At 45.2% G+C, this 21,682-nt stretch overlaps 1 protein-coding gene and 1 long non-coding RNA gene across 7 annotated transcripts in view; one reads left to right on the top strand and one right to left on the bottom strand.

Annotated features, from left to right (window-relative positions):
- The first annotated feature begins 4,713 nt into the window (after positions 1-4,713).
- On the top strand, positions 4,714-15,413 carry LOC118656010. Of its 3 annotated transcripts, none has more exons than XR_004967470.1 (4): positions 4,714-5,616; positions 8,288-8,507; positions 8,641-9,485; positions 14,103-15,413. It is a non-coding gene; the product is annotated as an uncharacterized LOC118656010 (long non-coding RNA). The 3 variants fall into 3 exon arrangements; XR_004967469.1 differs by having other exon boundaries at positions 8,288-8,996; positions 9,222-9,485; XR_004967468.1 differs by having other exon boundaries at positions 8,288-9,485.
- HAGH (hydroxyacylglutathione hydrolase) overlaps positions 7,012-21,682 on the bottom strand; it is a 28,344-nt gene continuing 13,673 nt past the window's right edge. For 3 of the 4 annotated variants that reach the window (XM_036308665.1, XM_036308667.1, XM_036308668.1), the window contains 2 exons: positions 13,758-13,837; positions 13,006-13,296 (listed from right to left, as the gene is read on the bottom strand). In XM_036308665.1, the coding sequence (XP_036164558.1) occupies positions 13,197-13,296; positions 13,758-13,837 (180 nt within the window). In that variant the 3' untranslated portion in view covers positions 13,006-13,196. Of the gene's footprint in view, positions 7,183-13,005; positions 13,297-13,757; positions 13,838-21,682 lie in introns of those variants that run through there. The other variant, XM_036308666.1, reaches the window with a different exon arrangement.

Here is a 21,682-nt window from a genome sequence, read left to right as displayed (position 1 = left end):
GCTGGATCCTCAGTGTGGGGCCTGCAGGAGGCAGCCAACCAGTGGTTCGCTTATCATTGATGTTTCTCTCTCCATCTCCCTCTCCCTTCCTCTCTGAAATCAATAAAAATATACCATTTTTCAAAGCAAATAAAGATTTATAAAATATAATTTTTTACTGATTGTTAAGAGGAAAGGAGGGGGAGAGAAGCATCCATCAGCTGCCCCTGCACACCCCCTACAGGGTGGCATCAAGCTCGCCTCCAGGGCATGTCCTGACCGGAGTCAAACCAGCAGCCTTTTGGTGCATCAAACCAACTGAGCCACACCAGCCAAGCCTCTTGAATTATGAATTGTGTTACAATTTGGGGAGAATTGACATCACAATACTGAGTCTTTTGATTTGTGTAGATGGTGTAATTCTCCTTTTTATTTAGGTCTCCTTTGGTTTCTCCCTTTCTGTAGATTCTGTGTTGTGATTTTGCATATATTTTTTAGATTATTTTTCCTAGATGGTTGTTACTAGATACTATGATAAATATCTTTTCTCCTTTAACTTTGTGGAGATTGAAATTGTTTGCTAAAAATAGGTTGGGAAAACAAAGTATTAACGGATGTGGTGCTTTTACTCAGTACTTTCTTTTTCTTTTAAAACAATATATATTTTATTGATTTTTTACAGAGAGGAAGGGAGAGGGATAAAGAGGTAGAAACATCAGTGAGAGAGAAACATTGATCAGCTGCCTCCTGCACACCTCCTACTGGGGATGTGCCCGCAATCCAGGTACATGCCCCTGACCGGAACCAAACCTGGGACCTTCCAGTCCACAGGCTGATGCTCTATCCACTGAGCCAAACCGGTTAGGGCTACTCAGTACTTTCTTAAACATCTTTATTGATATGTGATTCACACATCATACAATGCATCATTTTATGTATACGTAAGTATACAACTCAATGATTATTTTTTTTCGATGATTCTTAATAAATGTGTAGAGTTGAGAAATCATACTCATCTAGCTTTAGAACATTCCCATACAGTACGTGGTCCTCTGCGTCTTACCTTATTCACTTAGCGTAGTGTTTTCGGTTCATCCACATGAGAAAGTGTTAATTTTCACTCCTTTTTATGGCTGGATGGTATTCCAGTGTATGGATTTGCCCCATTTTGTGTATCCATTCATCAACTGATGGACATTTGGGTTGTTTCTATTGGGGTTATTACTATTAATGCTGCTATGAACATTTGTATATGACCCTTTGTGTGGATGTGTATTTAATTCCTGCTGGAGTGCTTCCTAGGAGTGGATTACTGATTCATATAGGAGTTATGTCTTAACTTAAAACACCACCAACAAAAAACCTGTTGCCCTGGCCAGTGTGGCTCAGTTGGCTGAGCATCATCCTATGTACTGAAAGGTTGCCAGTTCAATTCCTAGTCAGGGCACATACCTAGGTTGCCAGCTGGATCCCCAGTGAGGGCATGTGGGAGGCAGCCAATCAATGTTCCTCTCTTCCTCTTCCTCTCTCTTTAAAAGCAGTAAAAAAGTTTTTTTAAAAAATGATATTCCAGCCAGAACTGGTTTGGTTCAGTAGATAGAGCGTCAGCCTGCGGACTCAAGGGTCCTGGGTTCGATTCTGGTCAGGGGCATGTACCTTGGTTGCGGGCACATCCCCGGGGTTGGGTGTGCAGGAGGCAGCTGATTGATGTTTCTCATCGATGTTTCTAACTCTATCCCTCTCTCTTCCTCTCTGTAAAAAATCAAAAAAATATATTTTTTAAAAAAATGATACTCCAGTTCACATCCTCACCAACATTTGGTATGGTTACTTTTAAATTTTGAATGATTCTAATTTTAATTTGTTTTCTCTGACAATGATGTTGGGCCCTTTTCATATGTTTATTGACCATTCTTATAACTTCTTTGGTGAAATGTTTGTGTATTCAAGATTTTGCCCCTTTAAAAAAAATCTTTATTGTTGAAAGTATTACATATGTTCCCTTTTCCCCCACATTGACCCCTGCTACGCCCCCCCCCCGCCCCCGACCTTCACCACCCTATTGTCTGTCCATGGGTTATGCATATATGCATACAACTTCTTTGATCACTTCCCATCCACCTACCCTCCCCTGCCTTCCCTCTGCGATTCTGCAGTCTGTTCTATGTGCTATGTGTAGATTTATGTTGTTCATCAGTTTATTTTGTTCATTAGATTCCACATATGAGTGAGATCATGCGATACTTTTTCTCTCTCTGACTAGCTTATTTTGCTTAGTATAATACTCTCCATATCCCTCCATGCTGTCTCAAAGGGTAAGAGAGCCTTCTTTTTATTTTTTACTGCTGCATAGTATTCCATGGTATAAATGTACCATAGCGTTTTTATCCATTCATCTACTCTTTTGCCTATTTTTAAATTGAGTTGTCTTCTTAGTAAGTTCTGATTCCCTAGCTCAGTGGTCGGCAAACTGCGGCTTGGCAAACCATGGCTTGCGAGCCACACGCGGCTCTTTGGCCCCTTGAGTGTGGCTCTTCCACAAAATACCAACTTCTGCGCATGGGCCATGAAGTTTCAATCACACTGTACGTGCGTGCCCGCACGTGGTATTTTGTGGAAGAGCCACACTCAAGGGGCCAAAGAGCCGCATGTGGCTCGCGAGCTGCAGTTTGCTGACCACGGCCCTAGCTGGTTTGGCTCAGTGAGTAGAGTGTCGGCCTACGGACTCAACGGTACCGGGTTCAATTCTGGTCAAAGGCACATGCCCAGTTGCGGGCTCAACCCCCAATGGAGGGCGTGCAGGGGGCAGCTAATCAATAATTCTCTCTCGTCATTGATGTTTCTATCTCTCCTTTTCCTTCCTCTCTCAAATCAATAAAAATATTTTTTAAATAAGTTCTCAAATTTTATACATTATGGATACAAGACTTTATATATTTTGAATTATCAGATATGACATTTGTAGGTATTCTTCTCACTCTATGACTTGTCTCCTCATTTTTAAAAATATATTTTTGTTGGTTTCAGAGAGGAAGGGAGAAATAGAAACATCAATGATGAGAATCATTGATCAGCTGCCTCCCGCACACCCCACAATGGGGATCAAGCCCACAACCCAGGCATGTGCCCTGATTGGGGGATCAAACCGTGACCTCTGAGTTCATAGGTCAACATTCAACCACTGAACCATGCTGGCTGGGCATGTCTCCTCGTTTTTTAAAATGCTGTCTTTTTTTAAAAAATATTTTTTTATTGATTTCAGAGAGGAAGGGAGAGGGAGAGAGAGATAGAAACATCAATGATGAGAAACATTGATCGGCTGCCTCCGGCACACCCCCTTATGGGGATCGAGCCTGCAACCCAGGTATGTGCCCTTGACCAGAATTGAACCTGGGACCACAGGCTGATGCTCTATCCACTGAGCCAAACCGGCTAGGGCTAAAATGCTTTTTGAAGTGCAAGTTTTTTACTCTTAAGTCCAATTTATCAATTTTTTTCTCTTTTAAGGCTCACGTTTGGTGTTGTGTCTTACTCTGCCTAATCCAAGATCACAAAATGTTCTCCTGTTTTCTTCTAAAAGCTTGATTACTTTTAGATGTTACATTTAAGTCTATGATCCAGTTACAGTTAGTGTATAATGTGAGATGAGGGTCTAAGTTCACTTTTAATGTATAGATACCCAATTGTCCCAGCACCAATTGTTGAAAAGACTATAATTTGCCCCACTGAAATTTCTTTGCATCTTTGTTGAAATCAGTTAACCATAAATATAAGGATTTATTTCTAGACTCTCAATTCTGATCCATTAAACTACATGCCTATTATCCTTGCACCAATATATTACTGTGGATTTATAGTAAGTTTTGAAATTAGGCAGTGTACGTCCTCCAACTTAGTTCTTTTTCAAAATTGGTTTGGCTCTGCCCTAGCTGGTTTACTCAGTGGTTAGAGCACTGACCCATGGACTGAAGGGTCACAGGTTCAATTCCAGTCAAGGGCACATACCTGGGTAGCAGGCTTCATCCTGGCCCCAGTTGGGTGTGTGCAGGAAGCAACCAATTGATGTGTTTCCCCCCTCCCTTCTCTCTAAAAATCAATGGGGAAAAATATCCTTGGGTAAGGATTAACAACAAAAAAAATGTTTTGGCTCTTCTAAGTCTCGTATTTCCATATAAATTTTAGGGTCAGTTTACTTTCTCCCAAAAATCCTGCTGGGATTTTGATAGGGATTACATTGGACCTATAGATCAATTTGGGGAGAATTGATATCTTTTTTTTTTTTTTTTTTTTTTAGTGTTTTTATTTTTACTTGAATTTGTTGGGGTGACATTGGTTTATAAAATTATATAGAGTCAGGTATACAATTACATAATACATCTGTATATTGTGAGAATTGACATCTTTAGTCTTTTAGTGGAATATGGAGTATCTTTCCATTTATTTGGATCTTTAATTTTTCCCTTATCAGATTTTTATAGTTTTTAGTGTATAACTCTTACATTACTTCTGATAAATTCCTAAGTTTTTGGCCTATTAGTACATAGAAATAAAATGGATTTTTTTTCTCATTAATCTATATGCTAGCACCATGGTTGGCAAACTGCAGCTCGTGCGCCACATGCGGCTCTTTGGTCCCTTGAGTGTGGCTCTTCCACAAAATACCACGTGTGGGCGCACACGTACAGTGCGATTGAAACTTCGTGGCCCATGGTCAGAAGTCGGTTTTTGGCCTGGGCGAGTCTATTTTGAAGAAGTACTGTTGATATTTGGCTCTGTTGACTAATGAGTTTGCTGACCACTGTGCTAGGACCTTGCTAAACTTACAAGTTCCAGGTGGGTGTATGTATCTGGATTCCTTAGGATTAGCTATATATAGGATCAAGACATTTTTACTTCAACATGTGTACTACTTTTTTCTTTTTTGTGTGTGTGCCTTATTGCACATCCAGTACAGTGTTGAGTAGAAGTAGCAAGAGCAGACATTCCTACCTTGTTCCTGATTTTACAGAAAAGCATTGTCATTTGCCATGAATATGATGCTGATATTTTTCATAGTAGTTGCTGTGATGGGCACTGATGCTCCCCCAACCAAAGATACCCATGTTGTTATCCCTGCAATCATGAATATGTCAGGTTACATAGCAAAGGAAATTAAGGTTGCTAACCAGCTGACCTCAAAATAGTGAGATAAGTGGATTTTCCAAGTGGAGCAAATGTAATTACAAGGGTCCTTAAAAGTGGAAGAGGGGTCAGAAGAGGTCCTGCTCTTCTGGAGGAGTACCCCCCTCCCCTCCTTTCTGAGTTTGTGAAGTGATTGGTTACTGGTAGAATGCATTAGTGAAGGCATGTGGGCCTGGGCTTCCCTTTGCATGAAGACTTCAGGCTTTTATCAATTGAATTTTTTGTTAGGTCTATTCTGATTTTGTTTGTGAGGCAATGTGAGAAGGACTCGATCCACAGTTGCTAGCTTTTGAATATGGAGGCTGGAAGCGAGGAGCCAAGGAAGTAGGCACCTCTAGAATCTAGAAAAGGCAAGGAAACAGATCCTCCTCCCGCTGAAATCTCCAGAAGGAAATAGGCCTGCTGACCATCCAGTGTGGCTCATGTCAGACTCCTGACCTCCAGAACTGCCAGATGGTAAGTCTGTTGTTTTTAAGTCACTAACTTTGTAGCCTTCAGAAATTCCGTCCTTTGTAGGTGGAGGAAGCTTTCTTCTATTCCTAGTCTGTTGAAGCTTTTATTATGAATGGGTGTTGGATTTTGCCAAATGTTTTTCTGCATCCACTGAGATGATATTGTGGGTTTTATCTTTTATTCATTAATATGGTCTACCAGTATTTGAGCCCAGCCAAAATGGCTCAGTGATTGAGCATCAACCTATGAAGTAGGAGGTTGAGGTTTAATTGTCGATAATCAGGGCACACGCCCCTATTTCAGGCTCAATCCCCAGTGAGGGGCTTATAGGAAGCAGCCAGTCAATTATTCTCTCTCCTCATTGATGTTTCTATCTCTCTCCCTTCCTCTCTGAAGTCAATAAAAGGATATGTGTGTGTGTATGTGTGTATATATACACACACACATATATATATGTGTGTATATATATATATATATATTAATGTTCTATTTAAAATATACCACTTTTAGATACTAGTATAAATATCTACTGCTTTTAGATATTTAACCAACCTTGCATTCCTGTGATAAATCCTATTTGGTAATGGTGTATACTGTTGGTATTGCTGTATTTGGGTTGCTAACTTTTTATTTATTAAGGATTTTACGCCTGTATTCATGAGAGACACTGATCTACATAAGGGATATTGGTCTCATTTTCTTTTTTTGTGATAGCTTTGCCTGGCTTTGGTATCAGGATAACATTAGACCCATAGAATGAGTTGGGAAGAATTCCCTCCTCTATTTTCTGGGAGTTTGAGAGTGATTGGTGTTACTGATAGAATGCATATATCTAATTCCACTGGGGTTAGAGAATATATTTTGTATAATTTCAGTCTCAATATTTATGGTGATGAATTTTGTGGCCTAAGATAGGGTCTATCCTGGAGAATGTTTCATAGGTACCTGAAAAGGATATCAGTGGAATGTTCTTTAAATAAGTAGGTTCACTTGAATGATAGTGTTCAGTCTTTTTTATCCTTGCTGATGTTCTGTCTAGTCCTAAAATCTCCATTTATTATTGCTGAATTACCTATTATTCCTTTCAGTTTCTAAAATTCTTTTTCCCCATTGACTGCCTTCCACCGCTGCCCATTGAAACCAGACATGAGGTATTTGTTGCTGCAACAGAGGATTGTTATAACAGAAATCACAGAGAAGAAGAAATTGATTATTGGTTGTAGAGCTTAAGTCAAGGTTATGGCCTAAGAATATCTGCTGACAAACAGAGCAGAACAACTCTAAGCTAGGGGTGTGGGGAGAGTGAAGAGGAAGAGGAAGGATGTGGCTCCTGACGTCCTGCTCCTTGGCCTCTTACCCCCACATACCACCTGGCCTGAGTGGAATCCCAGATTGGCTTGAGGGTCTGAGCTCAGAGTTCAGAAAGCAGATAGAGGCACATGGGAGGGATGTGTGTGTCCTGGGCCTTCCTCTCAGGATCTATCTAGGGACCCTAGGCCAGGCTCCCCGGATTCATGGTGATCGCTTCTTCCCCAGGTCTCTCTGCTGCCCCAGCTCAGAACCAGTCACCCGTAGAAGAGGGGGGCCAGGAGAGGCCTGGTTAATATAATGATCACAAGTTTCAGAGTACTGGGCAGAGGTGGGGGCTGCACAGCGTGCCTCTGAATTGTACATTTTTAAGTGGCTAATTGTATGTTGTGTGAACCTCACCTCAATTTAAATAAACAAACTCTAAAAGGTTTTTATTACTACTAAAACCTAAGTGATTCTGTAGCTAGAGAGAAACGTACCACTGGGACTCGTGCAGGACACACAGCAGATCAGCTGGGTCACTGTGGAAGAAACAGCAAGGACCTGGTCAGGCCCGTGTTTGGCCCACACGACAGAAGACCACACTCAGGGAGCAGCTCCCATGGGCATCAGTAAAGGGTCAGACCAAACGCACAGGGACAAGGCTTAGTGAGAGATGGAGCCCGCAGCCAGAGCAGTCAGGAAATACTTCAGAGTAAAAATCCTCAGCCCTAGCTGGTTTGGCTCAGTGGATAGAGTGTCAGCCCGCAGACTGAAGGACCCCAGGTTAAGATTCCGGTCAAGAGCATGTACCTTGGTTGCAGGTTCCCCAGCCCTGGTTGGGGTGCGTGCAGGAGGCAACCAATGTGTCTCTCTCACATCGATGTTTCTGTCTCTCCCTCTCCCTTCCACTCTCTAAAAATCAATGGAAAAATATCCTCGAGTGAGGATTAACCAAAAATAAAAGTCCTCAGAAGGAAGAGGGAAGACACTGGCTAGGAATCAGTAACAAGGACTGTTTCTGTTTGATGGCATCATTTCAGTCCACCTCAGATGCCTGAGCCGTTGTCAGGGAAGATGTGTCGTGCCTGACACTGGGTACTCAAGGATTTTTCGCTTTCCTCGAGTAGTAGAGAAAGCAGGAGCGCGAAGCAAGAGGCAAACAGCAACTAGAGCTCTGTCGGGGAGAGGGAGCCCGACAAGGACATCGCAGACACGATTAGTAAACGCAGGAAAGAGAAACTCACCAAAAGCAGCCGGAGAAGAATAGAAGTAGCCCTGTAACCATTAAAACCCACAGAGAAGACACCAGGCTCAGACTAGAAGTGCCTTCTACAAACTTCTGAATAAGAAACGTTCCTAAAAAATGTTTATCATTTACCAGAACTAGACAGACTCTGAGAAAGGAACCAGCAGCTGACATTCTGATGAAATGGGATTTAGCCCAAGACTCTACTGGCAACTTCGCACTGAATAACTTCATGTAACCCCCCAGACCAGAGGAGAATGGCCAGCTGATGCAGAAAAGCAGGTGGCAAGATCCAGTTCCCATCCTGGATGCCTTCTCGCAAAGAAAGGAAGGACCGTGCTCAATGTAATAACAGGTACTCAGCCTGACCGCCACCCTTGAGGGGAGGAGCGGCCTCGGTGCCCATGGTGCCACACCTGCCACTTCCTCCTGGCAGCACCACTCCCCTGCCCTTCCTCTCTCTACTGATGGTTCCTCTCCGGTTCCAGACCTATGAACGCCTGAGATCTCGACCTCCCGCATGACGGCACCTGCCTCCCGGCTTTAGGACTCACCACACGCTGGTGACTCCTCACGGGCATTTCCAGGTGGACCTTGCCTTGAACTTCCCTGCCTACCCGGCTGTTTCATAGGCATTTAAACTCAACTTGTCCAAACCTGACCTCCCACGACTCCAGTGAGTAAATGGACATGGAATCCCCTTAACAGCACTCACGGCTCAGATCCAAGCCGGGAGCAAACGCCTCTGCCTGCACCTCAGCTCACTGGGAACTCACCACCTCTCACCTCCACCTGCTGCTCCCGCGACCCTGCCATGACACTCGGAGAATCCTAGTAGGGTCAGGTACGACCTGCCTCTGCACCTCTGAGTGTGGGCGCCAAGTCCTCCCGTGCCCTGTACCCTGACCCACTCCCCTCCCCTCTGCCCGCACAGCCTCGCTCTTCCGCAGACCTGCTCGGGGTATCTGGGCAGCCTCTCCCTAGATCCCCTCAATTTTACTTCATGGCACCTCCTCAGTGAGGCCTCCCCTTGGGTGCTCTATCCCTAAGTGCTGTTTTTTCTCTGCAGTGCTCCCTCCGTCTGACCTGCCAGCACTTCTGTCATCTCTGTCTTCATCCCTCAGGATGAAGCTCCACAGGGAAGGGACTTCTGTCTGCTCACTCCGAGTCCCTGGAGTGTCCGGCATCTGCCACATCAGCGCATTCAGACATTTAGGAAACCAATGAAGTCAGAATAAAGGCCAATGTGTCCACTTGCCTCACTTCAACAGGGAGATCTGGAAAACCACATCCCAGATGGAACTCAGAGGGTCTACAAAGGAACAACATCAGGGTGAGCAAGTTTAGTGGGTTCCCAGAAACAAAGTCTACGGCCCTTTACTTTCTGACCACTGGGGACCTTTAAATGAAGGTGCCATTTACAACACATCAAAACCCAAAGTACCTGGGACCACACTGTCCCAGAGAACTGGCCTCTGGGAAGGAAGTTCTAAAACCTGGTGAAAAGACATCTGACAAATAATAATTTCTCTGGCCTTTATCCCTATTGAGGGGAAGGAACCTTGAATTCCTTAATATGCCCCTGGCCCCCTGAGCTTACACTCATGAGGTGACTCAGGGCTGTCACCAAAAAGGCCTCCCTATGATCAGAGGAGTGGGTGGGTGGGCAGGGCTGGAGTTCAGTCACGTGGTCAGCGATTCCATGGCCGACACAGTGACACCCCAAACTACCTGGCCTTTCCTGTGGGTGCGCACCCGGATGTGCCCGGAGGGAGACACGCTTGCACTCCACAGAGAGGAACAGTCAGTGCTCTGGACCCTCCCAACCTCACCCTGTGGGTCTTTCCACTTGGCTGGTCTTGGTTTGAATCCTTTATTCTAAAACTGCTATCATATCCTTTATAATACAATCAGAAGTCCGGCGTCTCTCTGAATTCTAAGTCATCCTACTGAGTTATTGAATCTGAGGGGGTCATGGGAACCCCCCGAATTTATAGCCAGTTGCTCAAAAGTGCAGGTGGCCTGGGGGTCCCAGGCTTCCAGCTATTGTCTACGGTGAGGGCCGTCATGTTGGGGACCGTGCCTGTCACGGGTGGGTCCGTGCTAACACTGGTGGTCAGCACCACAGGTGCGCTTTAGTGGCACTGCGTGGACAGCACCAGAGACCCAGTGGATGGACAAGCAGCATGTTCACCTGAAACTCTCCAAACCACACACAATCATTTCTTCCCAATCTAGTGAGTCAGTATCACTCCAGTCCGAATTCCAGATAGCAACACCCTAATGTTTATACATAAGGGCAAGGGCCATCACTCTCCTACAGGCGGAGGCTGGGTCGTGTCCGTCCTGGAAATGAACAACTGCCCTAAAGCTGCAGAGACGGGAAGGGGCCGGCGCCAGGACAGCGGGCACAACAGACATGGAGCCCACAGGGCATGCGGCACCTGGGACGCTCCCCAGCGCTGGCAGGGCCGACAGAGAGGGGCACTGGGTATCCAGTCACCAGCATAAATAGCATTTCCACATGAATTATAAACAGTGTGAAAAGCAAAACAAAAACGACTGTGTGAAATTACAGGAAGGCATAGAGGAGAGAAAGCGTTAAGACACAAAAGCATTTACCATGATGTGAAAAAGGATGCATTTGACTATAAGAAATTAGGAATTTCTTCAACAGAGCACCAGAGTCTGAAGCTGGCAACAAACTAGGTGATAACTGTCCACACCCACAACCAAAGAACTCGGGAAGTTTGCCGCATGGAGTGAAAGGACTCTTGGTCAATAAGAAGCAAAACCCAGTAGGAAACCACCTGGAGCCGTGGTCCGTGCGCCGTGCTGGAGGGGCCAAGTATTCTGAATTCACACATCTTTCCACCAGCGCCCACTGCCGCTGCCGCTGCCGCAGGGACTGGAGGGCAGGGCTTCCAAGCTGTGGCTCCAGACCCAGGCTCGGGCCACAAGTCCAACCTCAACTGTGAGACCACCTGCAGCCCAGCTACAGAGCCAGAGCCCACCAGGTCTCGAGGGCGGCTGCAGGACCCAGCACACCCAGGTGAAAGCACCCATTGTTTTCTTTTAATCCTCACCTGAGGCTATTTTTCCACTGATTTTTTTAGAGAGTAAGAGAGGGAAAGGCAGAGAGAAACATTAATGTGGGAGAAACACATCGACTGGTTGCCTCCCGCATGAGCCCTGACCAGGGCCCAGGCCGGGGAGGAGCCTGCAACCAAGGCATGTGTCCTTGACTGGAATCGAACCCGGAACCCTTTGGTTCGCAGGCCAATGCTCTATCCACTGAGCCAAACTGGCCAGGGCAAAGCACCCATTCCTTTTTTTTTTTAAAATAAATTTTATTGATTTCAGAGACAAATGGAGAGAGGGAGATAAAAACATCAATGATGAGAGAGAATCATTGATCAGCTACCTCCTGCACACCCCCTATTGGGGATCGAGTCCACAACCCAGGCATGTGCCCTTGACTGGAATGAAACCCAGGACCCTTCAGTCCACAAGCCGACGCTCTATCCACTGAGCCAAACCAGCTGGGGCAAAGCACCCATTCTTTAGAGCTCAGCTCTCCCAGAGGAGCAGGAGGGATTCCCAGACTCAGCAGCACGCAGACAGCTGCAGAGTGACCTGCGCCCCAAGCTCAGCAAAGAACAGGGACAGATGACCTTCAGGACCTGAGGACTCTAGGGAGAGCGGCTTTGCCATGACCTGCCTGGGAGGAGCAGTAGAGCTGACATCAGCAGGAGCTGTGGCACACGCGCTGCGTGAGTGTCATCACAAGAGCAAAGACTGACCAGAGGCTGCAGTGACAGGCTCCGCGAGCAGAGCCTTCACAGACCAGGCGCCTGGCACTGTTCTTTTGTAATAGATGGAGGCCAAACTGAAAATGTCAGACGCAGAAGAAAACTTCCAAATCCAGAAAAGTGTTAGTTGGGAACAAACACCCCTTCTTCCTACCACCAAAACCCTGAATGCCACCACACCCCATAGCTGCCTCCACCTGTTCCTCGCTCGGACAGCCCGCCCGCTCGGCCTGGGATTGGGACTCACTGCAAGAGCCTACCCAGTGTGCCCAGGGCCTAGGCCTAGCCTGACACTGCAGCTAAGGAGCCACCCCGAGCATGGTGGCTTCCCAGGACAGCCGCAGTTCGAGTTTTCTCAGGCAAAAGCAGAGGATACAGCGTTTGAGCAGGGACGCCTTCACAGAGAGCTCAGCCTCGGCCTCTGCCGCTGCCGCTGCCGCTGGGAGGAAGGACGCAGACACCCTTCCCGGCCGGGCCTGCGTGGGCCAGACCTGAGCAAGGCTGCATGCGCTGGCCGTCGTGTCCTACAGCCTCATGGGCACCTGGAGGCTCCAACGCAGACGGTGTCCTGGAGTCCCCTCCTGCCAGCTTCTCTGCCCACACTGGTCCCTGGGAACATTCCAGGCCAGGCCCGCCTTTGCAGGGATGGGGTGTGCAAAGTGTGAACCTCTGTGAGCACCGCGTGCAGAGGTTCCCAGCCTGACTCCCGCAGGCCTGGCCCCCGCCTCTGGCCTCACAGCACCAGTGACCCAGCCCAGGGAGGTCCTCAAGGCCTGACTACATCAACACAAAAACAATTTTGTGAAGATGACACAGGATCCTTGAGAGAATGACTTCCTCTAGAAGTAGCTGGGTGAGAGGAAGAGGAATGGGCGTGCCAGCAGCTCCTTCTTACGGTGCCAGGACAAAGAGGAGAGCGCACCCCCTTCTAGGGGCTCTGTTCTGGTGAGCACGGGGCTGCTGGCCTTGGCAGGAGAAAGAGGGATAGCTCTTATTGGGGTGTCATGCAGGGGCCCCACAAAAAAGCCAGAGAACACAGTCTGCAAGCAGAACTTTGGGAATAAAAGTTTTCTAAATTCTCTGGTAAATACGCATTAAAACATTTGATAACACAAGCAAAGGGCTTTACAATTAATTTAAATTAAACCAAGACTGAATTTCCTACACTCCCAGCAGGAAGTTCACCTAAAACATCTGAATACTGGATGCAGCAGCCATGGGCACCCCAGGCCTCAGTCCCGGGGCACCTTGAAACTGTCCTTCTCTTTGCGGATGGCCCTCATGGTGGTGACAGGGTCCGTCTCGCCCGCGTGCTGCTGCACAGTCTTCTCCCTGCAGAAGCCGAGTGCCAGGATGCAGGCTGTCTTGCCCTGCTCACAAACCCCTCCCAGGACACCAGGGAATAGCCCATGGCCAACTTGGGTGTTTCTGTGGATGGTGTGCTGGCCAAGCCCGTCCTGCTGGCGACCCAGAGGGCAGGAACGTCAATCCCATGCTGGCGTCTGGCAGTGCCCAGCACCACGAGGCTCGAGAATGCACCCGCCCACCTACAGATCCCGACTCTGGGGTCTGAAAAGACCCATGCCCTTGCCAGGGCACCAAGCAGTGTCCCCACCGCCTTTAGGAAAATGTGTCTGATCTGTGGCTATAGTTAATCCAGATTTCTGGGCAGTCTCCGCCATTTGGGATCTTCAGGAGTTTCAGTGAGTGGACATAGAGCTTGAGTGAAGCAGAGGCCAAGACGCCCGAGGCCAGGGTGGGCCCTGCTTGCGCCCACCTGCTCGCACCCTCACCTCACTCTCATGAACGGGTTATAGGTGAACTCCTCTGCAATGGTGGACGGCACTGTGGGCTCCCCAATACTGTACTTCTCCTGCAAAGGAAACACATCACTTTACTACACAAACTTCTAAAGATCTTCATTTCAAAATACCGTCTACTGATCTTAAAACACCTTCTGGCTGAGAAGGCAAAGTGAGCAGTCGGCAGTGTCGGGTCGGACACCTTCCTGCTCATGGAGGGGGGATAAGAGTATTGCAGCTGTCACAACCCGTCCTCCTTTGCTGTCCTGGAGCGGGAGGGGCAGGGGGACATGGAGCTTTCTTTTATTAATATGAAGTTTCTGTTCCACATTACAGAAGTAATAACCAGCCAAAATGCAGAAAATATGAAAAGAAGAAAACACCCACCACCCCACACCCGAGACAAGTGCAGGCTTGTGTACAGCTCATTACTGGGAAGAACAGCAAGAAGTCAGATGCCCAGGGTCCCTCCCCTGGCACGACAGCCCCCTCTACAGGGTGGTGAGTTCTCATGTAGGGTATTCAGGCTTCCCCTAGGGCAGCGGTTTTCAACCTGTGGGTCGTGACCATCGGAAAACACATATAGCATATCAGATATTTACATTACGATTCAAAACAGTAACAAAATTACAGTTATGAAGTAGCAACGAAAATAATTTTATGGTTGGGGTCACCACAACATGAGGAACTGTATTAAAGGGTCGCGGCGTTAGGAAGGTTGAGAACCACTGCCCTAGGGAGAAGCACCCTGGAAGAGCCCTTGGCAGGCACCCTGTCACCTCCAGTCAGGATGGTCTTGCCCCTGATCAACACTGACCAAGGCAGACAGAGAGAAGATGCAAATTGGGCCGTTTGGCCAACTGTTAGCTTCTATAGAAACTCCACAAGAAGGTCAGGATTGAGAGCCGGGGTCTCCACCCTCCTAGCCACCCCTGCCCTCTGCCCAGCTAACCTGGAGGGTCACGCCATAGTTGCAGACACCCAAGCCCAGGCTTCCTGACCATTCAGGGGCCCTCAAACCTGAGAGTATGGATCTTACCGCCCCCCACACTGTGATCACTGGCATCAAGCAGTAATCCTTCATCATCAAAAGTCCTCTTTCTCCTGCCTGCGCTTCCTTTGCATCCCTCTCAGCAGGTGTCAGGGTGGGCCCTACACCAGTGTGTGTGTGTGTGTGTGTGGGGCGCTAGGGGCTATTGTAGCTCCTCCAGGGCAAAGGCTGCCTGACTTCCTTCGTGTCCCTTTGCCCGGTGCCTGCATAGGGAGGTGCTCACAGTGGGTTAAAGACATGTAAGAGGAACACTAACTACAGCCAGCCATACCACGAGGTATTTTGCAGCCATATAAAGGACTGGAGCTGGAACATGCCGCACATTGGGCCAAGTGAGAGAAGCCCATAGTGCGCGATCCCATTGATGCCCATAGAAACAGAAGTGAGTGGTGCCAAGGCCCGGGAAGAGAGGAGATAGGGGAATAGTGACTGCTAGTAGGTATGACATTCCTTTTGAGGTGATGAAAATGCTCTAACATTTATTGTGGTGATGATTGTACAACTCTTGACTATATGGAAAACCATCGAACTGTTCACACTAAGTGGAAATTATGTGGTTGGTTGATTATACTTCAATAAAGCTGTTTTGTTTTTTGTTTTGTTTTTTTAAAAAAAGAAGTAATCCTTCAACCATGGGAGGTGTGTTGAGTCGGGATGGGGCAGGAGGTCAAGATGAAGGTTTACTGCTAATCTCTGTTCTTTCCCTGTCCCTGAAAACAAGCTTAGAAGGTTTTATAATGTTCCCTGTGCTCCTGTATTCACTTCTAAGAAATCTTACTCTGTTTCCTATGAGGGAAGAAAACAAGTTAACTCTTCTAAGGATAATTTTAAAACAGATTCGTACATGTATAGTTGGGGGAGTGTAAACTGTCCTAACCCCTTAGATTATCTGTTAGAGTGAGTGTCAATGAGCAGCGATTTTCCTACAGAAGCAGGAAGGATGCAGTGTAAACACTGCAGCACCGTTCGCAAGAGCACGCTGGAAACGCTAACTGTCCTCTCTAGTGAGCTTGGTACAATGATATGTAAGTGGCATTCGCACATTAGTATATTTGAAAGTAAGATGGATGGGTAGACAGTGGTAAAATACATACAATAAAATAATGTTAGAAGAGAGTAGGTGTTGGGTATATGAATGTTTTTATATGTGTGAAAATTCTCATAATAAAATGTTTAAAAGGCAAAAAAAGTTTAACACAGTTTGATATAACCCATGTGTCAAAGAAGAACTCACAAGAGATATTTTTTAAATATTTCAAATTGAAGATAATGAAAATATAACATTTGAAAACGTATGGGATAATGTTAAAGCAGTTCCTGAAAGTAAGTTTTTAGCTTTAAGTGCTTATATTAGAAAAAAAGAAAAGTCTAAAATCAATGAACTCAGGTTCCGTATTAAGAATCTATAAAAGAAGTAAATCCGTAGTAAGTAAATGGAAGGAGTTTAAAAAGATAACAGCAGAAATCTGTGCAATGGAAAAACCAAGTAAGGAAAATTAAGGCAAAAGTTGTTCTTTTTAAAAAATCAAGAAAATTGATAAGAATGATGAAGAAGCCGAAACCGGTTTGGCTCAGTGGATAGAGCATCGGCCTGCGGACTGAAAGGTCCCAGGTTCGATTCCGGTCAAGGGCATGTACCTGGGTTGCGGGCACATCCCCAGTAGGAGATGTGCAGGAGGCAGCTGATCGATGTTTCTCTCTCATCGATGTTTCTAACTCTCTATCTCTCTCCCTTCCTCTCTGTAAAAATCAATAAAATATATTTTTAAAAAAATGATGAAGAAAAAGAACACAAATTACCAACATCAGAAATGAAAGAAGGGATATCACAGAGCCAACAGATATGGGTTGGAAGGGCTCAAACTAATCTCAAAATAAAAGCTAAAACTATAAAACTTCCAAAAGGAAACATAGGATAAAATTTTTGACCTTGGGAAAAGCAAAGATTTCTTAGGAAACAAAAAAGTATAAACCATAAGAAAATATAACAAATATAAGAAAATTAATATGCTGGACTTCATCAAAATTTAAAATGCTCTTCAAAAGACACTATTGAGAAAATAAAAGGCAAGCCACAATATGAGAGAAACTATTCACCATACATATATTTGAAAAAGGACTTGTATCCATTTTTTAAAAATCCTCTTATCTGTAATAATAAAAGTGTAATATGCAAATAGACTGAATGACTGAACAGCACAATGACCATCCGGATGACCATGCTATGACACGCACTGGCACCAGGCCAGCCAAGATGGGCCATCACCCCACCCTCCCTCCCTCAGAGGGAGGTCCAGGCCACTGGCCAGTGACACTGTGGCGGGTGTGTGGGGCCAGCCAGCAATTGCCCCACAAAGGGAGGCCCAGATCAGCCAAGCAATCATACCCCACGCCTATTGCCCTCAGAAGGAGGCAACTAGTGGTGGGGGAGGGGAGGACAGCGCCACACAGATGGCAAATAGTGGCAGCAGCTGGGGAAAGGAAAGCCCCGATAGACCCTGATCGCCAGCCAGGCCTAGGGACCCTACCTGAAGGGTCCCAGATTGCAACAGGGTGCAGGCCGGGCTGAGGGACACCCCACTCCCTGTGCACAAATTTCATGCACCGGGCCTCTAGTTATTCAATAAGAAAACAACCCAATGTTTTGAATGGGCAAGAAGATTTGAACAAACACTTCATAAAATGGCCAGTAATTGGTAAATGCAACTTAAAACCACAGTGAAACACCACTACATACCCATTAAAATTATTAAAATTAAAGAAGACTGACAATATCAATGTTGGTGAGGATGTGGAACAACTGGAACTCTCATACTTTGCTGGTAGTAATGTAAAATAATACAAACACTTAGGAAAACAGTTTGGCAGTTTCTTTACAAGTCAAACATATACCTAATACAACCCAGCCATTCCACTCATAGGTATTTACTCAGGAGAAATTAAAACATATATCACACAAAGACTTATACACAAGTGTTCATAGCAGCTTTATTACTAAAAACAACACAAATGTCTATCAAGAGATGAATGGATCAACAAAATGTGGCATATCCAAACAATGGAATACTATTTAGCAGTAAAAAGGAATGAACGACTGATACATGCAGCAACATGAATGAATCCTAAAATCATTCTACTTAGTGGGAAAAAAAAGATAGAAGAGTACATACTGTATAGTTTCATTTATATAAAATACTAGAAAATGCAAACTAACCTCTAGTGCAAGCATGTCAAACCTGAGGCATGCAGCCCGCCAGCCGTGAGTTTGACTAGTGGCATGCAATCAATCAGCAGTCCTCCGGAGCCAGGCAGTAAAAAAGAGGCATGAGGAAGACTGGGGGTGATGGAAATGTTTTATGTCTTTTTTTTTTAAAATTAATTTTATTGATTTTTACAGAGAGGAAGGGAGAGAGATAGTTAGAAACATCGATGAGAGAGAAACATCGATCAACTGCCTCCTGCACATCTCCCACTGGGGATGTGCCCGCAACCCAGGTACATGCCCTTGACCGGAATCGAACCTGGGACCTTTCAGTCCGCAGGCCGATGCTCTATCCACTGAGCCAAACCGGTTTCGGCAGGTTTTATGTCTTAACTGTAGTTGTAGACATTTCACTGGCATAAACATCTGTCAGATATCGCTCAGTTCTTCACTTTAAACTGATGCAGTTTATTACATGTTAACTAAACCTCAATAAACTTGGTATTAAAAAAGGAACAGTATTAAAACTCTGTAACAAATTTAAAAACCTTAATGAAATGACAAATTCCTTGAAAGAGACAAGTTGCCAATAAAACTAACTCAAGAAGATACTAAAATTGAATAGCCCTTCACAAATTAATTCAGAAAAAAATCTTTCCTACAAAAAGAATTCAATATCCACCTGGCTTCATTGGTGAATTCTAACAAACATTAAAGAAAGAAATAACAATTATAGAAAAACCAGAAACTAGGAGGAGAAAGCACTTTTGCATTTTATGAGGCCAGCATTACCCTATTAAAACCAGAAAAAAATGTAAGAAAATAAAACTACAGACCGATATCTCTTATGAACACAGAAAAATAGACTCTAGCAACATATCCTACCTAATAAAGAGGGAATATGCTAATTGACTGCCATGCCCTCACAAGATGGCGGCACCCACAGCCACAAAATGGCAGCGCCCAGTCTCCTCAGCCCCGCCTGGGGGCAGCAGGTGCTGCGCCTCATCCAGTCAGAGTCCCCCAGTCCCCTCAGCCCCGCCTCATCCAGCCAGAGTCCCCCAGTCCCCTCAGCCCCGCCTCATCCAGCCAGAGTTCCCCAGTCCCCTCAGCTCCGCAGGGGAAGGCAATTGGGGGCGATCGAGCCGGCAGGGGAGGGCAGTTGGAGGTGATCAGGCCAGCAGGGGAGGGCAGTGGGGGATGATCATGCCGGCAGGGGAGCAGTTAGGCATCAATCAGGCTGGCAGGGGAGTGGTTAGGGGGGGCTATCAGGCTGGCAGGCAGAGTGGTTAGAGGCAATCAGGCAGGCGAGTGGTCAGGAGCCAGCAGTCCTGGATTGTGAGAGGGATGTCCGAGATTGGAGAGGGTGCAGGCTGGGCTGAGGGAGAAACCCCCCCCCTCCTCTGTGCATGAATTTTGTGCACTGGGCCTCTAGTGAAAAGAATAATAGGCTATTTATGACTAAGGTTTATCCAGAAAGCAAGATTGGTTTTACATTTGGAACCAATTTATGTACTTCATCATAGTTACAGAGTAAAAGAGAGAAAAAAACTTGACTATGTAATAAATGAAGAAAAACCATATGATAAACTTAAACATTAACTCATGGTAGAAACTCTTAGAAAACCAGGAATATAAGTAAACTTCATCAGCCTAATAAAGAGGATTTATGAAAAACCCACAGTTGCCCAGCCAGTATGGCTCAATGGTTGAGCGTCAGCCCATGAACCAGGAGTTCAATGGTCAGGCATATGCCTGGGTTGTGGGCTCAATCCCCAGTAGGAGGCATGCAGGGGGCAGCTGATCAATGTTTCTCTCTCATTGATGTTTCTATCTCTATATCCCTCTCCCTTCCTCTCTCTCAAATCAATACAAATATATTTTTAAAAAACAAACAAAAAAACCATAGCTAATTTTGTACTTAATGGTGAAAGACTGAATGCTTTGTCCTTAAGACTAGGAACAAGCCAAATATGTCCACTCTCACCACTTCTGTTTAACACTGTACTGGAGATCTTAGCCAGTGCAATAAGGCAAGAAAACAATAAAAAGCATATAGATTAGAAAGAAATAAAACTGTCTCTATTAGTTGATGACATGATTGTCTAAAGAAGAGATGCTAGAATAAGTGAGTTTAGCAAAATCCAAAGGATATGAGGTCCAAATACAAAAATCAACTGTATTTCTAAAGACTATCAACAAATAATCATTTACAATAAAATCCAAAACCATGAAGTACTTAGGGATACATTTAACAATATGGGAAGACCTTTAACACAGAAAATTACAAAATATTGTTGAGAAGAACTAAAGGACTTCAATAAACGGAAAGCTATATCATGTTCATGGAAAGACTCAATATTGTTAAGATAGCAATCCTCTCTAAATCTTTTGTTACAACACAATCCCAATCAAAAACCAAGTTGACATTTTTGTAGAAATTAAAAGATGATCCTAAAATTCACACAAAAATGCAAAAGGCTTAAAAGAGTCAAAACCCATTTTTCAAAAACTTTTAAATATTTTTATTGATTTCAGAGAGGAAGGGAGAGGGATAGAGATAGAAACATGGATGAGAGCCAGGTCAGCGTGGCTCAGTGGATAGAGTGTCAGCCTGTGGACTGAAGGGTCCCAGGTTCGATTCCGGTCAGGGCACATGCCCAAGTTGTGGGCTCAGTCCCCAGCGTGGAGCATGCAGGGGGCAGCTGATTGATGATTCTCTCTCATCATTAATGTTTCTCTCTCTCCCTCTCTGAAATCAATAAAATATATATTAAAAAAGAAAGAAACATCGATGAGAGAGGCATCAATCAGCTGCCTACTATACTGGGGCTCGAGACTGAAACCTGGGCATATGCCCTGACTGGGAATTGAACCTGGGACCTCTCGGTTAATGGGTTGATGCTCAACCACTGAGCCATACCAGCTGGGCCAAAACTCATTTTTAAAAAGAATAAAGTTAGAGGACTTACACTACCCAATTCTCAGACTTACCATAAGCTATAGTAATTAAGACAGTATTATTGATACAAGGATAAGTCTGATCAATGGAACAGAATAGAATCCAGAAGTAGATTCCTACAGGGTCCATTTTATTCAGCAAAGATGCCAAGATAATCCACTGAGGAAAGGACAGTCTTTTCAACAAATGGTACTGAATAACTGAATATCAATATGCAAAAAAGTGAACTTCTATCCTTACACCATAAACAAACATTAACTTGAAATGGATCACTGATTTAAATATAAATTTATCTGAATATCTGTAGGGGTATGCAAAGATTTTTTAGATAGGACACAAAAAGCATAAAAAATTAATAAACTGAGCTTCACCAAAAGTATAAACTTTCATTCTTTAAATATATTTTTTATTGATTTCAGAGAGGAAGGGAGAGGGAGAGAGAGATAAAACATCAATGATGAGAGAGAGAATCCTCCCGCATGCCCCCTACTGGGGATCAAGCCCACAACCCGGGCATGTGCCCTTGACCAGAATCAAACCTGGGACCCTTCAGTCCGCAGGCCGACTCTCTATCCACTGAGCCAAACCAGTTAGGGTAACTTTTATTCTTTAAAAGATACTGTTAAGAAAATGGAAAGGCACTTGGCTGGTTTGGCTCAGTGGCTGAGCATGGACCCATAACCAGGAGGTCATGGTTTGAT

The sequence above is a fragment of the Myotis myotis genome, unplaced genomic scaffold, assembly GCF_014108235.1.
Source record: "Myotis myotis isolate mMyoMyo1 unplaced genomic scaffold, mMyoMyo1.p scaffold_m19_p_5, whole genome shotgun sequence".
NCBI lineage: Eukaryota > Metazoa > Chordata > Mammalia > Chiroptera > Vespertilionidae > Myotis > Myotis myotis.
Note: the sequence above shows the minus strand (reverse complement) of the source record. Positions and strands in the feature narration are given on the sequence as shown.